An 18,145-nucleotide genomic window follows, 5' to 3' on the forward strand; every position below is an offset into this window, starting at 1 on the left:
GTGATCCCGAAGAGGCGGCGGCGGCGCTGGTGGTGGTGGCTGCGGTAGCTGCGTGGAGCGAGGCGGTGGCAGGCCCACCTTTGGCGATCTTGGCCCAGGCTTCGGCTCATGGCACCGAGCAGCATCCATAGTGAGGTAACTGGGGGCGGACGGCGTGAGGCGGGCGGCAGGGGAGGCGCCGGGACGGGAAGGGCCTGCGCCACCTCAGGCCGCACCGGGCCGCGGCCTCCCCCGCCTGTCCGGCTCGAGGCCTGGCGCGGGGCGCGCGTCTCCTTCCCAATCCCACCTGTTGGGAAGAGCAGGCCTGGGATCTGCACCTTGAGCGGCGCCTCGCTTCAGGGGTGCGGCGGGGCGGGAGCCTCAGCCTGGATTATCGAAGCTGCTAACTGCTGAGGCTGAGTCCCCTGCTTCTCTAGAGCCGAGGGCCAGAACGTTTCCCATTGCACAGCAGCGTAAGCAAGCGGGTTTTTTTTTTTTTGGGGGGGAGGGGGGGAGGGGAGGCGACGCGGACACTTGGAAACAGCCTAGTAGAGTCTTTTTTAAAAAACAATCTGCTTATATAGATTTTTTTTTTTAACCTTTCGTGCTCAGGAGTCTGCGCGGTCTTTAAGTTAGTAAATACTATTCGGCATTCCCAATGTTAAGGGATTAGTAGTAATGTAGTAAGATTAGTAATGATGCAGTAATACGGTGTAGCTTTATGCAGATTCAGATGCCCGGTGTTCACGAACTTAACACTAGAAAGCTAATCTAACGTTTTCAGAAATACTTTAAAATTTTCAGCTGGTAGAAATGGTAATGCTAGGACTGTACGGATTCATAGACAAGAATAGGAAGCTAAGGCCGGGACCCATGGCAGTTTTTTTTTTTATAGTTCGTTTGAGAAAAATAGCAACAGCTGTTAAATTCCTTACTCTTCTCGTGTTTATAATCTCATTCTAGAGTTAAAAACTGTTATTCCGTGTGTTATTCATGCGCACTGGAGCTGTGTCATGTGCATGAGAACAGGAGTACCGTGGTCCCTTGAGGCTTGGCAGCTAGTGTCTTTAACTGTTGAGCTGCCTCTCAGACCCCAGAATTTTTAAAAGACTCAATATTTAGTGCTATTTGTATCTTAAAGTTGAATTGAGGAACAAAAAATTTGAACATCGTTGTAAAAGTTAGAGTTTTATTTTCAGAGAGGAGCAAAATTGTCTGTTACGCGTTAAGAGCTCTGTGTAAGACATAATCTCTGACGATTATGGAGACATTGTAAATACATAAGCAAGGTTCAATTTCTGGGACCTAATTGTTTAAAATGAGGAAACAAGATGTCTGTGAACATCCTACTTAGTCTCTAAAAACCGGTTGCCAAAACCACTTGTTGTAATAACCCCTTTTACAGCCTAGGGATGCAGGTGACTCATCGGGGCTGAGACTCTGAGTGATTCCGGATTGGAAACCAGCTAGCTAGCTAAGGAATGACTTAATTGGTCTGTGGTAATGCTCAGTGATATATAGTGTGTTTTATATGTCTTTATGGGCATAGGCATGGGAAGCATTAGGGAAAGAAAGTATTAGAGTTCAGGTGCATCATATTTAATGAGTTTCATGTTTAAGTCATCTAAAATTCCTTTTAACTTTTAAAACAGCATACTGATTGTTAGGCAAGTGTTTAACTTAATAGACCTCAGATAAAATAAATGGCAATTTTCAGGATGGAGGAACTGTGTTTCGATGTTATGCATACTTAATTTCCTACCTCATATATTTAAGCCTGCCATCCCTATGATAAATTTTATAAGAAGATGTCATGGCATAAGTATCCATTAATGTGGGGAGTTGTGGAAAGGAAGAGTTTTGTTAATCCGAGGAATAGCATATTGGCAAGAGTCACAAGGGAAAAGTGTCCTGAGCTCCTGAAGTAGTGATGAGGAATAGAACTGTATAATGAGTACGTTCAGAAAGGTAAAGTAGGACTGGAGGTGTCATTTGTTCAGCTGTTCCTAGGAATACAACATTGAGCAAAACAAAGTTCCTTTCTCTCTAAATCTCTTGATATAGTAAGATTTATTTATCTGCATCAATAATACCGCATTGTGCATTTTATTTTTTGCTGCACCCAAAATAGAAGCTGTATTTATTATTTGAATTGTGTGTGTATCTCAGCACATGCCCATAAAGTGTGTATCTGCTTTTTTTTTTTTTTTTAACCCTTTTTCTTCTGTGTGTGTATGTGTCTGTGTGGTGCATTGTCAACGCTGGTGAGTATGGAGGTCGGAAGTGTGGATGGCATTGCTGCCGGGGAATACCCCATGGGAACAGGAGATGCTATAAACAACTGAGCATCTCTCCAGCCCCAATACATTGTCTTCTATGTAGCTGCATCTGGCTGTATGTAACCCAGGCTAGTCACCGGGTTACTGAGATTACAGTTGAGGATGCTTTCAGTCAGGGCCTTCCTGTGTAGTCCAGCGTATTGAGAACTCTTGTTCTTCCCAAGTTTGTTTCCCAAGGGCTTTTATTGGAGGCTTGTAACACCATACCTGCCTGACTTGGATGTTTTCTGGTTTTATTTTTCTACTTTAAAAAGTCAGAAGCTAGCTGGAAGTAGTCATTAGTTTGAGTAAAATGTTAATGTACAGGATACATGACAATTACTACAATAGCAATGTGAATGAAGATAATTTTTTTCTAATACTTATGTGTATAAATATTTTTGCTTGTATGATTGTTTACCACAGTTGGGCTTAGTGCCTGAAAAAATCAGAGGAGGGTGTTAGGTGCCCTGGAAACTAGGGTTACAGGTGGTGCTAAGCTACCTAGTGAGTGCTGGGAACCAAATTTGCATTTTCTGAAAGAGAAGCCTTTGCTCTTAACTGCTAAGCTATCTCTCCAGCCCAAGAAAGAAAAGCATTTTAAAAGATTTTGCCTGCATTTGTGCACTTTGGTGACCTTGGAGGCCAGAAAAGGGTATCAACTGAAGCTGCAGGTACAGGCGGTTGGGAGCCAGTCAGCACGGATGCTGGGAACTGAACCACTTATCCTTTGGAAGAAAAGCAAGGGAAGCATTCTTAACTGCTGACTCACCTTTGAAAACCAGAAAGGGAGATAATTCTTATAACAAGGTATAAGACTAGTTCTGTAAGCCTCTTGCATTATCAAAATTGCATGCCATGTTTTAGTATGGGTGACTTAGGACTCAAGCATTATTCATCAGTTGGTGAATTTTGTGTATGCTGGGATTCCAGACAGCTCTTACATTTCTGTGTATGGTAGTGCACATCTTTAATCCCTGTTCTGGGGAAGTTGAGACAAGGGCATCCAGATTCAAGGCCAGCTGGTTTACATGGTAAGTTCCAGGTTAGCTCCAGGGATATTCAGTGAAACACTGTTTCAAAGCACCGGGGTGGGGGTGGGGGGGTTTGTAATCTTGTAGGAACCTTCAAAGTTGAGCAACTTTGTGCTCAAAAGAACTGGACAGAGCTGTGCTGGAGGCTCATCATTGGCAGTAACCTATCTAATTTGAAAAGTTGTAGGAATAGTTTTTAGGAAGTGATGTTTAAATTGTCCCAGAACCCATATGGAAATGAAAGAAACAGCTTCTAAAAGCTGTCATCTGACCTTCACATTAATGAAGTACATACATAAGAATAAATAACGTGATAGACTTTTAAGAATCTTCTATTTTTAGATTGGGCTGTTTGGGTATTTTGTTGTTGAGCTGTATTGACTATCAAGTCCTTATTAGATATTGGACAGTTAATTTTTTATCCCATTCTAGGTTGTCGTTTTACTTTGTTGATGGCCTTGTTGTTTTATTTTTTTTAAAGGAGTACCTATGTATCTTAGTTTAACTTTGAATCTATGATCTTTCTTCCTGAGCCTTCAGAATGTCTGAGTACTGGGATACTTGTTTGTCCTTTCTTTTAAAAGGCATTTTGTACCATTTGCTTTAGTTGAGTTATTGGTGGTTGAGAGCAAAGTGTTTGATAGTAGTTAGTTGACACATTAGAAAGAGTGTGTTAGAGTAACTTGGGGGACTGGAGAGACATGGTTCAGTTTCCAGCACCCAAGCTGGGTGGCTCACAACCGCCTGCAACTCCAGTTTCAAGGAATCTGATGTCTTCTGGACTCTGCTGGCACCTGTACTCACATGTGCACAACCCCTCCCCATAATTAAACAATACAATTTATTAAAATTGCATTAGTTTGTACTAAATTATTTTCCTGGCAGAATTGATATGGATGCTGTAGTGGTTTTAATTTATCTGTAATTACTTAGACTAGGGGAAAGTGATATAATTTGGTTATTTTTAGAGAAAATTGGGTACCTTGCTACTTTTTACATTTCTTTTTCTAGTTTAATGACAGCTTTTGTAGAAATCTAGGTTTTGCTGTAATTTATAGAGACATTTTTAAGTTTTAGTGCCCCAGAAAAGTCAATTAATAAGATATTTCAAAGAGATTTTCTTGTTTCTCACCTTAGTGATCCTGTAGTTTAGAATCATGCCAATAAAATTGTGCTTTAACTATTTTCTTTATTCAAAGGGAGAAAAAGTTACTCACATGGGGTGGAGAGATGATTAAGAATGCTTGCTGCTCTTGTAAAGGACCGAAGTTTGGTTCATAGTACCCATGTTGAGTAGTGAGTAACTCACAGTTGACTAACTGAAGTTGCAGGATAATCAGTGCCCTCTCTGGTCTCAGACACCTTCATATGTATGGTGCACATACATACACTTAGGCACACATACCAGTGTGAAAATACGGTCAAATATTGACTAGAACTTTTGGATCAAAATGAAAAACATAGATCTGGGGTTATGTTCATTATGTCTTAGGAAGTTGTGTGATAGCTGATAGTAGTAGTTACCTATCTACTCTCCCTTTTATGTTGTATTTACTAATAAAGTACTTAGTTTAAAGTTGCAGTGTACCTAATTCCATTTAAGGGATTAAGCTATAAATGATGTAGTATTCTGGGAAGTTTTTGCTTTTCTGATTTAAAAAGTACAGTATTGACTAGTGTATGTCATTTTATTCCTGGTTGAATGTGAACATTTCTTTAAACAACTTCTGTCTATGGAATAGCCTGTAGGGGTTAGCCAAGAAAATTAAGTGATTATTGCAAGTCTCTAACTCAGTGGTTGTCAACCCTCCTAATTCTATGACCATTTAATACAGTTTCTCATATTATGGTGACCCCCTAGTCATAGTAACTATTTTTGCTACTATTAGGAATTGTAATATAAATATCTGTGGTTTGTGCTAGGTGACCCTTGTAAAGGGGCCATTTGACCTGCCTAAAGGGGTCGAGGCCCACAGGTTTATATCACGTAAGCAGATATAATGAGAGTGAATAAATTTCTTCTAAGTGTCAGACTATGGTCTCTAGGACCATATATGTCTAGGGATAGCTACGAATACAACCTAACACAAAATAATAGATTTTCTCAAAACATTGTTTGATTTATATTTGTGAATAGGTAGGTGTTAATTCATTTCCAGAGTTCCAAAGCATTATCTTTGTAGCTGATAATGGTATGTTACAATATCAAGTTTAGGCACACCTGAAATATTATCAGATGTGTTGGATCTTGTGGTACATACTTGCAATACCAAGTACTCAGAAGACTAAGACAAGAGGATTGATAGTTATTATCAATAGAATTTCTGCTATCGCCGGGCGTGGTGCGCACACCTTTAATCCCAGCCCTCGGGAGGCAGAGGCAGGCGGATTTCTGAGTTCGAGGCCAGCCTGGTCTACACAGCGAGTTCCAGGACAGCCAGGGCTACACAGAGAAACCCTGTCTTCAAAAACCAAAAACAGAAAAACAAAATGTGGAGCTGGAGAGATGGGTCATTGTTTTGAGAGCACTTGCTGCTCTCACAGAAGATCCAGATTCAGTTCCTGACCTCCCCTTGGTCACTCACAACTGTTTGTAATTCTAGTTTTAGGGGATCCAGCATTGATTTCTGACCTTGGGGACTAGACATGCATACATACATACATAATGCCTACAGGCACATTAAACAAAACAAAACAAATCTAAAGAAAAGGATGTTTGGTCATGACAAATAAGTTCACTAGCATTTGGAAACCTTCTTTTTGTGTGTGTGTGTGTGGTTTTTTTTTTTCCTGCAGATCATTAACTGAAGACCAAATAAATAGCTATGCAAAACTCCCACATGGAAGAGTACAGGAACTCTGATAATGGCAGCACAGGCAACAGTTCAGAGGTAGCAGTAGTAGAGCATCCAGATTTTAGTACTGAGATTATGAACGTTACGGAGATGGAGCAGTCGCCTGATGCCTCTCCCAGCGCACATGCATCTACAGAAGAAAATGAAATGGCAAATGCTGTGAACCTTCCAGTGACAGAAGCAGAAGGAGACTTCCCTCCAGAGTTTGAAAAATTTTGGAAAACAGTAGAAATGAATCCTCAGGATTTTACAGGCTGGGTATATTTGCTTCAGTATGTAGAACAGGAGGTTAGTAACTCTTTAAATGGTGTATGTGAGAATTACAGAATAATCCAGTAGTATCAATTTAAGCCTTTCTGTTTGTCATTAAGGTTACTCTCTCAAATAATCTTCAGATTAGTAATACTAGAAGCATATATTTTAGTTTTGAAAGTTACATATCATTAATTTTGGAGAGTCTGGGGACACGATGCTGAATATTATGTAGTAATTGAAGTTTGTATGAAAGTTATTTAAAGTTGGTGACAGTTACCTTGGGCATGTGGGGTGCGGTTCGGTGAGGTGGAACACACTGGCCTGGTACCAGTGAGAGCCTGGGTTTGATCCTCAGCTCCAGGGAAGGGCAGGTTACTGTGCTATTTGACAAAGCTGGTATTTATTCTTTCTCTGAGAAAAATTTCTAAGATCTAACACATTGTTTTATTTTCATCAGAATCATTTGATGGCTGCCAGGAAAGCATTTGACAAATTTTTCGTACACTACCCGTATTGCTATGGTTACTGGAAAAAGTATGCAGACCTTGAAAAGCGACATGACAACATTAAACAATCAGATGAGGTGCGTACATCAATGAATACAGTTTTCTCTGTTAGGTACTGTAAGCCAATTAATAACAAAACAGACTCTTTTTTTCTGGCTGGCAGTACCTACCATTTATGGTGAAACATTTTTTATAGGGTATTTTATTTGCATTTGTCACTCTTGTGGCATTTGTAGCTAATATTTTCTCTCTTTGTTGGCAGGTGCGTTAACCCTCTACAGTTTGTCAAGCTTTGCAGTGCAAGCCTCTGTATTACACTGCAGCTTAACAAGTAGGGCAGGGCTTTTCTCTCACGTACATTTATTTCTCATTTTCCAAACAATAGAGTTGGTTTGCTAGTCACATTTGCTACGTCTTATTGCATTTTTGGTCAGACGCTGTCATTGATGCTCTAATGGGTCTGTGCCCTATGGTCTGTAACCCAAAGCCTGCCCACACAACCCGGTCAGAATGCAGGGACTGCTGCGCTTTGAAGATCAAGACTCTGCACGTGGGGATCAGAACATTGCCATGTTCTATCCAACCTCCACCCAAATGGTAATGGTAGATTATTTAAACAAAATTCCAGTAATTAGTATTTCTAAGGTTCACCGGATAACACAGTGTTGCCTCTCTTTTAATAAACAATTAAATATTTGAGGTACAGTTTATTGTTTTCTTCTTAGGTTTATCGACGGGGGCTTCAGGCAATACCTCTTAGTGTTGATCTTTGGATACATTATATAAACTTCTTGAAAGAAACATTGGACCCTGGTGATCAGGAGACAAACACTACAATAAGAGGGTATGTTACATATTTGACACTTAATGTATTTTAAGACATATAAGTATGTAGGTATTGATAAGAGAACTATTTGTGAATGCTAAACTGGAAGTTAATATTTATTTGCTTCATCCCTATTTTAAAAAATGGTACATGAAATAAACTTATGTGTGATTACTTAAGACATGCAGTCTTCCTTTTTTCCATGCACACACCTCTTATGTCTCTAAGTTACATCTTACTCACTTGTGGTTAATGTCCCCCCACCTCCACCCCATCTTAGTTTTGCATGTCACCTGTGTGCCTGGTGTGCTGGGAGGGCCAGAAGAGGATCCCCTGGAACTGAAGTCACAGACAGTTGTGGGCTTCGAGGTGGGTGCTGGGAACCCAGATCCTCTGGAAAAGCAGCAGGTGGCTTTAAATGCTGAGCCATCTCTCCAGGCCTGTGGTTAATGTCTTAATGTCTGTGCCTCCAGATATTATATAGTGTACATATTTGTGTGTGTTTTACATACTGGTCTTCAACTTATTTTTTAATGGGATGCTTTAGAATTTTTCCCACCCATATTTTTAACTTGAAAGAAACAGTGTGAAAGCCCTGTATTTTATTTACCAAACTTTACTTATGGGACATAGTTTTACAAAAAATGTCTCTGAACATATATTTTTGTGACATAAACATGTCTGTAAAGGCATTTTGCAAATGTTCCTCCAAGATAGTATCGATTTTAAACTTCTACAAAAGTATGAAAGTAGTCACTTTTTCTTGGCTTTTTCACTTGTTTCCACCTGTGCTATCTTTCTTTAAATATGGATATATTAGGGTTGAAAAGATGTCTCAGCAGTTAAAAGCACTTACTGCTCTTTCAGACAAACTGGATTTGGTTTCCAACTCCTGTGTGATAGCTTGCAAACATCTGTAACTACATTTCCAGGTAATCCAAAGCCCTTTTCTAGACCCTGGCACCAGGCATGCATACCTATACATAAATACCTACACATAAAAAATAAATCATAGTGTGTCCTGATTTATCATTTTATTATATGAATTTGTGTGCTTGATATTGAATCCATGGCTAAGTATATTCTACCACTAATAGGAATTAGTCTATTTATGAGTTTTATTAAGAATATATGTCTCTACCAGGTTTTCCCATTTCCTTGTAGTATAACTATATGTTAGGCTTCAGTAAATGTTAATTGTATGTATTTTAGTCATTTTGAATCTATAGTATTTTTCATCATCGTCATCTTCAGCAGTCTATTTTCCCTGGGCTTAATTTCTTCTCACTTAACCATGTTTCTCATTTGTGTAATAAAAAGGCTGTTCATATAGCTTTCCCAACAGGCCTGTTGATAATCTGTAAATCTTACCTTTTCCCCCTTCTCCCTCTTGTAGCTGTTTCTGTTCTGCAGTATGTCCTCAATGCTATTATCTCATTCACCATGGTTCTAGGAAATGTCTTTTCCTTACTTCTAGATTTCAGATTTTGTTTATAGGAGTTTGTTAGATACTTTTTCTTTCTTTATACCTACTTATAGAAGTATATAGTTAATAGCCTCTTCATAGAGGATCCTTGAAAAAGAAAAAATATTTTAAAACCATTTAGGTTTTTGTTGGAGAAATCATATTGTTGGTCTAAGGCTTACAGTGAGCAATTTCTTCAGAGAGGAGACCTGGTGAATGTAAACCTAAGTTCTGAAGTCTCCCAGCTGGCCCGAGTTAGAGTCATCTAGCCATTCTTTCTTACTGTGTTTCTTTCACCAACTTTTCTTGGTTTCTGGTAATTCTCTAGATTCACTGAGATTGGTCCAGAGTAGTAACATCTTTATATATATACAAACATGCATGTGCATGCACGCTCACATTTGGACACTTTATCTTCCTATAGTAAACATTTCTTCCAGTACTCCTGTGTCTTTAAACTTTGTTTTGTGAATTACCATTCACAATTGGAGAAGACCCAAGTTCAGTTTCCAGTACTCACATCAGGTGCTTGGATTTACAACTACCTGTAAATCCAAATCCAGGACATCCAGTGTTCCAGTCTGATCTCATATATTCATATAGTCATACATACACACACAAACAAAAATATTTAAAAATAAAAGCAAATGAACTTTGTTTAGTGACTTTTTATTATAGTTTTTTTTCCTTAATGTATCAAAATATTGAGTCTTGCCAGCCATGATACCAGGTAACTGTAATCCTGGTACTCTGGAAGTATGGGCAGATAGATCCCTGTCAATTTGGAGTAGGCCTGGTCTGTACAGTGAATTCCAGGACTACATAATGAGACCTCTCTTTAAATATTAAGTCATTGGATCCTATGTTTTGTGTATCTCTCGCCAAGAATGTATAAATACTGTATTTTTAATTAAAAAAATTATTTAATGGATGTGGGTGTCTTGCCTGCATGTATGTCTATGTAACATGTGAGTGCCTGGTGTCTGTGAAGGCCATAAAACAGTGTTGGATCCCAGATCCAACTAGAGTTAGAGATGACTGGGCCACCTTGTGGGTGCTGAGTTTCTGGGTTCTCTAGAAGGGCAGTCTGTGCACGTTAATCCTTCCTGTGTTAAATAGTTTAGTCTTTGTATGTTGATTGAAAATGTCCTCTTTGTGTTCATTAAATTATTACACCTTTTTTTCCTGTTTCCTCTTAGGCACTATTTTTTTTTTTAAGATTTATTATTTTACTTTGTGTGAATGAATGCTTACCTGTGTATATGTACATGTGCCGTATCTCTACCAGGTACCCAGGAAACTATAATGCCTTTCTTATGATATTTTCAGGAAAATGCTTAACTCATTACCCTTTTATAAAAATACTTATAGTATTTAATAGTATATAAAAATCAAATTTGAATTCCTGATTTTCCTAAATTAGAACTTTTTTGATTATATTAAAATTGTAAGATAATTTTGGAAGTGTGGTCTGTTTGGGTAAGAGACCCTTGTTTTTTTAGGAGGAGGTTGTTTGTTTAACTCAAATTTTTGTAACATTTTAAAATATATATAGGGAGAAACATATGCTACAGATCAGTAAACTTGTGACTACAGGTCAGTTCTCTTCTACCATGTGAGTCTGGGGGGATGAATTTAGGCCCTCAGGCTTTCTGGCAAGTGATGTGACTTGTTGGGCTAATTTGTTGACCTGTGATTGATATTTGAGGAGCTTGTTTTGAAACTGTACTAGAAAGATGGATTTTTGTTTTGTTTTAGTTATTATGTAGTGAGTGAGAGTTCACTTGTGTGTGGGTGTATGTGTGTGGAGTCCCAGAGTTAACTTTTCAGGTATTTTCCTCAGTCAGTACCTTATTCACTAAAGTTGAACCCAGAGCTTGCCATTTGGGTTGTTCAAGCCAGCTAGTGTGCTCTGGGGATCCCTTGTCTCCCTCCTTTCCTAATGCCAGCAGGCCACCATGCCCATCACTTAGTATTTACAAGAATTCTGGGAATTTAAGTCCCTATTCTCACATTTATGAGTTAGCACTTAACTTGCTGAGCCATCTCTCCATTCCTGAAGTTTTGTTTATTAAATATCAAATCTACTGATGGAACATATCTCTTGAAATTAGATAATATCTTAAAACATTTGCTTCCACAATAACTATTATAATTAAAAGGTGCTTTTGACAAAAGTATATTCTCATTAGCTTATATGACAGTTTGAGTCCCTTAGAGTCATTTTTGCTGGCATATTCCTTGATTGAGGTCTGCAAATTCTTCAGTTCTCTGCACTAAAGGAATCTTTACATATTTCTCTTACTTCTGTGAATTGTGAATGTTTTACATTCTATAGAAAAGAAACTGCACTCGTCTTTACTACCCTTTGGGTTTTTATTTATTCTTTTGATCAATTCTGCTATGATTCCACTTTTTAATCCATGCTTGCCTAGGAAGCAACTAAATATAACTTTGATTTCAGTATTACTTTCTAAATTTAGAAATATTTTAAAGTGATTTTACTTGGAAAGATAACTTATGAGCAATTTAATTTTTCAGAACTTTTGAGCATGCTGTTCTAGCTGCAGGAACAGATTTTCGATCTGACAAATTATGGGAAATGTATATAAACTGGGAGAATGAACAGGGAAATCTGCGAGAAGTTACAGCTGTATACGATCGTATTCTTGGTATTCCAACACAGCTGTACAGTCATCATTTTCAGAGGTAGGTTAAAAGATCTTTGAAATATCTTTTGCTAGGTGCTTAATTGTCAATATTAATTATTAAATTTTTTTTCAATATGTTAGATGAGATTTTATTAGATTAAACTTTCCAGAGAATCAAATTTTATGTCTTAATTTTTATATTTTCCTTGTATCTTGTGAAATGTTTAATGATTTAATAGTTTCGTATGGAAATTTTTTCTTATTCATTTTATATGCAAAGTACTTCAGAGCAGTGAAGAAATGAGAAAATAGAGTTTAGTGAATGAATATTTGTAGTACTAAATTTATATGGTGCTTGGCAGTTGTTAAGTGCTTTTTTTATTTTATTTTTTGAGATTGTATGTTGCTGTGTTTCCCATGCTGGCCTAGAATCTTTACTCCTTCTGTCTCAGCATAGCAGGATCTGAGATTATAGACATAAACCTTATAATCATGTCTGGCTTAACTACTTAAGGATTTACAAAATGTACATTCCTGATATGCATAAACATACCCAGAACAGCAAAGATTGCAGTTTAGAGGTTAACTTTTTATCTTATTCTGTCTTTGTTAGTTCTTCAAATTATTAAGTATCATTATATTTAAATTTTACTTTATGATTTTCTGGATATAAGTTGTATTAAATAACTTCATAGGTTTTCAAGAACTCTCTGTACCATGGTTTCCATGTGTAGTTTTGGTTTTGGTTTCTTTTTGCTTTTGAGAAAGATCTTGATAGGTAGGTTGAAGCTTGAAGCCACTGTGTGGCTCCTGTGTGCCTTGACCTTCCATCTTTTCCTCCTTATGCTTCCTGAGTGCTGTGGTTGCAGGTGTGTGCATGGTGCTCAGCTGCAAGGCATCTCATTGCTAAGAACCCAGAAACTCTGAATAAGTATGAGATTGTGTCTTTGCTGGTTTTTTTTTTTTTCTTTTCCTCAGTGTATGTGTATATAACATATGTACTTTGTTTTGGGTTGTTTTCTTTTGAGACTGTTTCAGGGGACCCCAGTTGGCCTTGAACTCATGATTCTCCAGTCTCCACCTTCTGAGTGCTGAGATTTCATGTGTGTATGTACCACCATACCCTATTTTGTGTTTTTGTTAATTGTTATAAGTAATGTATATGGAAGAAAAATTTAAATGATATTCTAAGTTGGTTAATGAAAATATATAAAGTACTATAGATATATAATATGCTAAAAATAGAAGTTACAGGCTGTGTTAGAAATAGGAACTAAGAGGAAAAAAAGAAACATTGTAGTTCAGTATTCTGTCTCTATTATTGATGAGCTAGAACAGGTAGACAGGTTTCTAGTACATAATAACCTAGGTACCCACTTGCTGAAATACATTACTACCATAAGTCGTAGTATTTGTATGCCTGTTGGACCAATGAACATCAGATACAAGGCATTTTCATAGACCATGGTGACATTTAGATTACAAGACCTTTATTTAGGAAATGATAGCTTTCTATTACTGTAACTTTTATGTTTTTTGAGAGTTTCATACATTGTATTTTGGTCATATTTATCCCTTAATTCCTACCTCTGCCAAATTTAGTGTGTATTTTTAATTTTAATTAATTAATTAATTAATTATTTTTTTTTTAACTTATATACTTTACATCTGTTCACTGCCTATATTGCCTGTATACTTGGGGTATGAAGCCAGCCACACTTAAAGAAAACGACTATTCCCCAGAAACCATTAACTGTCAGCAGTGTTTTAGGGATGGAGCTCATGAGCCCTTCTTGCCTCCCATTGTATCAGCAATTTTAAAGGTGCCATGATCATCTAGCTCTAAGAAGAACATAGTAGTGGGAAGCAGGAGGTGGCCAGAGCTGCTCAGTTCATGATTACCTGGAAACAGAAAGAGAAAGCCTTGGGGGTGAGGTAATACCTTTCAGACAGTCCCCATTGTTGAAATCTGTGCTCTCTAAATATTTTTATTTACCACTGAGTCCTTCCAAATCTTTTTAGGGGTTTTGTTTGTTTTGTTTTGTGGCTTGGGATGGTGATATGTGCATGTGTGTGCAGTTGTCTGTCTGTTAAGTCCAGAAGAGGGCTTCAGATCTCTTAGAATCATGGGTGCTGGGAACTGAACTCTGGTATGCTGTGACAATGGTGCATGCGTGCTGTTAGCTAATGAACCCTCTTTCTAGCCCTCCAGATCTTTTTTGCAATGAGTATTCTGCTTGATTTATTTTATTTTTGAGATGATTTTCTGCATAGCCCTGGCTGTCCTGGAACTCACTCTGTAGGCTATGATGGCCTTGAACTCAGAGATACACCTACCTCTATCTCTCAAGTACTGGGACCTGCTGGATGCTTCAGCATGAATATGTGTGTCTTAGCCAGATGGGTCAGTGGGTAAATGGTTTTAACTGTAAGTCTTATGACCTGAGTTCAGTCATTGGTAGCCATATTGTGAAAGGAGAACACTCACTGTCACAACTTACTCCCTGACTCATTGCCCCCTCCAAAATAAGTAAATGTAATATTTTGTTCCTTGTGTGTATTGTATGAATATTTTACCTACACACACACACGTGTGTATGTGTGTAGTGTGTGTGCGCGCGAGTGCATGCATCATGTGTGCTTGGTGCCTATAGAATCAAGAAATGTCAGTTCATCCCCTGGAACTGAGTTATAGACAGTTATGAACTGCCCTGTGGATGATGGAAAATGAACTTGGGTTCTGTGCATCTTTCTTTTTTTTTTTTTTATGGTTTTTCGAGACAGGGTTTCTCTGTATAGCCCTGGCTGTCCTGGAACTCACTTTGTACACCAGGCTGGCCTCGAACTCAGAAATCTGCCTGCCTCTGCCTCCCAAGTGCTAGGATTAAAGGCGTGCACCACCACGCCCGGGTTGCTGTGCATCTTTCTAGTAATTTTTTTTTTTTTACATCTTTCTAGTAATTTTTTGATTGATTGATTAGTTGGTTGGTTGGTTTGGCTTTGCTTTTTCTTGAGATAAGGTCTCACTTGTGTATCCCTGGCTAGCCTGGACCTCCATCTGTGGACCAGGCTAGCTTTGAATTCAAAGAGATCTGCATTGTCTCTACTTCTTGTACTGGGATTAAATACCACAGCAACAATGTTGGATTTTTCTTTTAGCTATTTGCATATTGGTGGGAACTTGTATATGCTCTTGTCAGGGGTTGAGAGGCTGAAGTCTTGTGTTTTTCTATCTTTCAGAAGTTTTCATTTTATGTATGAGTATTTTGCCTACACATGCATCTATTTATCACATATGGTTCTGCTATCTATGGAACTAGAATTACAGTTAGGATGCTGGAGGTCGAAACTGAGGAATCCTATCATCTACCTTTCCAATATTAGAATACCTCTGCCTCTCCAATGTTGGGATTAAAGGCATGTGTCACCACCGCATTCTGTTTACGTCACTCTATTTTTCTTAAATCATTTCTAATAACAATGGAGGAAGAGAATTATATGACTAGAAGTTGGAAGACGCTTTATTCAGGAGAAAAGTAAGGACATAAAGATGTATTTAGAAAATAGAATCAATAGGATCTGTTATCACATGGAATGTGAATGATAACATAACTGGGAAAGACTAGAAGACAGTACTTGGTGGTAGTGGGTGGGCTATCATTTAATAGCCCATCTCAGGTATATGGTGAGTTCTAGGTGGCATGCCTTTAATCACAGCACTGGGGAGTTAGAGACAGGCAGATCACTGAGTTCCAAGCCAGGCAGAGCTACAGAATGAGACCTTGTCTTGAAAAACAATCAAGCCCAATAAATTACAAATAAACAAATAGAGTATAGGAGATTCCATTTTAAAGTCAATATCGCAAATACTTTACCTCCTCTTTACAGTTAAAATTGGAGTATATAAAGTAATGTTTACAAAAGAGATAGATAGATACATAGATACATAGAAAAGGTATAGGGCATGGTTGCCATGGGCCTTTAACCCCAACATGGGTGGGGTGTAGATAGGTGGATCTCTGTGAGTTCGAGGCCAGCTTGGTCTACAATTGAGTCCAGGACAGCCAGGGCTCTGTTTCACAGAGAAACCTTGTTTTGGTTAAAATTGTTGTTGTTATTATTGTTATTAATTAGACAAATGAAATAGTGAAATAACATGTTATTGAAAATGTGTTAGCTGGGTGTAGCAGTATATTGCTTATAATTGATGAATGAAAGTAAAAAGATCTTGAGTTTTAAACCAGTGTCAGGTGAGTCAGTGTCTGAAAAGACAAGAAGTTTTTATACCTTAGTAAAACTTGTTTACATTCATATGTAAAATGACTTTTTTTTTTCTGTAGACTATTGACAACTGGATATAGTAATCTGTGATTTATACTGTTTTGGACTTCTGTTTTATTTTTGAGTTTTGTTGATATAGTAATTACTTCAACTCTTAATGACTTTAGCAAGAAAGTATATAAAAAGTATGAGAATAAAAGAGAATTCTTGGAAACATAGGGTTAATGCCTGTAGTAGTGGGGATCCAAAAGAGCTCAAGCAGCAATCAGAGAGATTTGGAGGAAAACCAAGGGAGTGGCACCCCCTAAACCAAGCAATGAAGACAAGTCTAGGAGTAAGAAGATATGGTTAGCAGCCTCGAGTGCTGAAGATAGAGGCTGGACTGAAGAACACATTATACTTTGCATGTATGGTAATTGGTGACCTTAATTAAGCTAATGTCATTGGATTGTTAATGACTGAAGGAGTAAGTAATTGGTAGGTGATCACTTTAGAATTTTAATATGAATTAGCTGTTTCATTTAAATTTGCACAATAGATATGTTCTGTTTTATAGATAGACTAAGATTATGAGAAGAGAAATAGAGTTGGAGTTAGGTGTCTTCTACATTCCACTGCAAAGACAGTGGGATGGAATTATATCTATTTATATATGCATAAATACTCACCAAGTGGTAGGTACAGAAAAAGAGAAGTGTTACATATTTTGACTGGTTTCTCGTTTATTTGAAGGAATAATACATAGGAGGTATCTGACAAGTGGTTTTTAATTCTTCCTTTAGATTTAAAGAACATGTACAAAATAACTTGCCTAGAGATCTTTTAACTGGTGAACAGTTTATTCAGCTGAGAAGGGAATTAGCTTCTGTAAATGGACACAGTGGTGATGACGGCCCTCCTGGTGATGACCTTCCATCAGGAATTGAAGACATAACTGATCCAGCAAAGGTAACCCTCTTAATCACATGGTCAGTGAATAAGAAACTAGGTAGCAGGAATGGAATGGTGATAAAGTGTGCCATTTAGATCAGTATGATTTAAGAATGAATTTTAAGGAGAAAGTTTTACCATGACACACCTGGAAGTAACTTACTCTAGAAAAAATAATTTACTTTGATTGCAGTCTACTATTCCTATTGTAGAAAATACATAAGAAATTGGCTTTTTGAAGTTGTGTTTTAAATCATTTTTAAAGCAGGGTGTGGTGGCACACACTGTTAATGCCAGCATTTGGGGGGCAGAGTCAATTGGATCTCCATTAGTTCAGGACAGGCTGGTCTCCATAATGTGTTCCAGGTTTGCCAGCACTATATATACAGAGACCCTGTCTCAAGAAAACAACCTAAAACAAAATTAAATACTCTAGCTACTGAAGAATGAAATATCTGTGGAAGATATTTAAATGTGTGCTATTGAGAATTTTTAGTATGTAACTTATAAGTTTTAATTTTTTTCTTTTTTTTCAAGCTAATTACTGAAATAGAAAATATGAGACACAGAATCATTGAAATTCATCAAGAAATGTTTAATTATAATGAGCATGAAGTTAGTAAGAGGTGGACATTTGAAGAAGGTGTAAGTGTTTTGTTTTATAGTCTTAAAATATAAAAATAAGATTTTTTCTTATAGTAGTGACACCATTGTGAATTTTTCTTTCTGTATTAGTAATAATTCAAAGTGTGCATCTCAGTTGTATTTGACATTTTCTATGACCAGCTTTAGAATCTTACTACATTTGTATTTCAAGTGCAAGATTCCTGATTAAGGTGAATTCCTTTAAAAATCAACTTTATTGTGCTAAATCTTGTGGACAATAAAATAACAGCTGTTCTAAGGGCTAGGTTCAATTTGTAGAATGCTTGCCCAACATACACAAATCCCTGAGTTTGATCCCAGCCCCATGTATAGACCAGGTTGGATGCCAAGTCTTAAATCTTAGCACTTGGAAGCTAGAGAAAAAAGGTTCAAAAGTTGA

General features: G+C 37.6%; 1 protein-coding gene across 7 annotated transcripts in view; it reads left to right on the top strand.

Moving 5' to 3' along the window:
* Positions 1 to 18,145, top strand: part of Prpf39 (pre-mRNA processing factor 39) — a 27,053-nt gene continuing 8,908 nt past the window's right edge. For 4 of the 7 annotated variants that reach the window (XR_001780462.2, XR_003950061.1, NM_177806.3 and 1 more), the window contains exons 1-7: positions 1 to 135; positions 6,128 to 6,474; positions 6,899 to 7,024; positions 7,673 to 7,791; positions 11,780 to 11,947; positions 16,953 to 17,118; positions 17,638 to 17,745. Coding sequence is in view for 5 of the 7 variants with exons in the window: in NM_177806.3 (NP_808474.2) it covers positions 6,157 to 6,474; positions 6,899 to 7,024; positions 7,673 to 7,791; positions 11,780 to 11,947; positions 16,953 to 17,118; positions 17,638 to 17,745 (1,005 nt within the window). In the remaining 2 variants the exon portion in view is untranslated. Of the gene's footprint in view, positions 136 to 6,127; positions 6,475 to 6,898; positions 7,025 to 7,209; positions 7,279 to 7,381; positions 7,545 to 7,672; positions 7,792 to 11,779; positions 11,948 to 14,783; positions 15,426 to 16,952; positions 17,119 to 17,637; positions 17,746 to 18,145 lie in introns of those variants that run through there. The other 3 variants (NM_001374213.1, NM_001374212.1, XM_006516029.3) reach the window with 3 other exon arrangements.

The sequence above is a fragment of the Mus musculus genome, chromosome 12 (assembly GCF_000001635.26).
Source record: "Mus musculus strain C57BL/6J chromosome 12, GRCm38.p6 C57BL/6J".
Taxonomy (NCBI): Eukaryota; Metazoa; Chordata; class Mammalia; order Rodentia; family Muridae; genus Mus; species Mus musculus.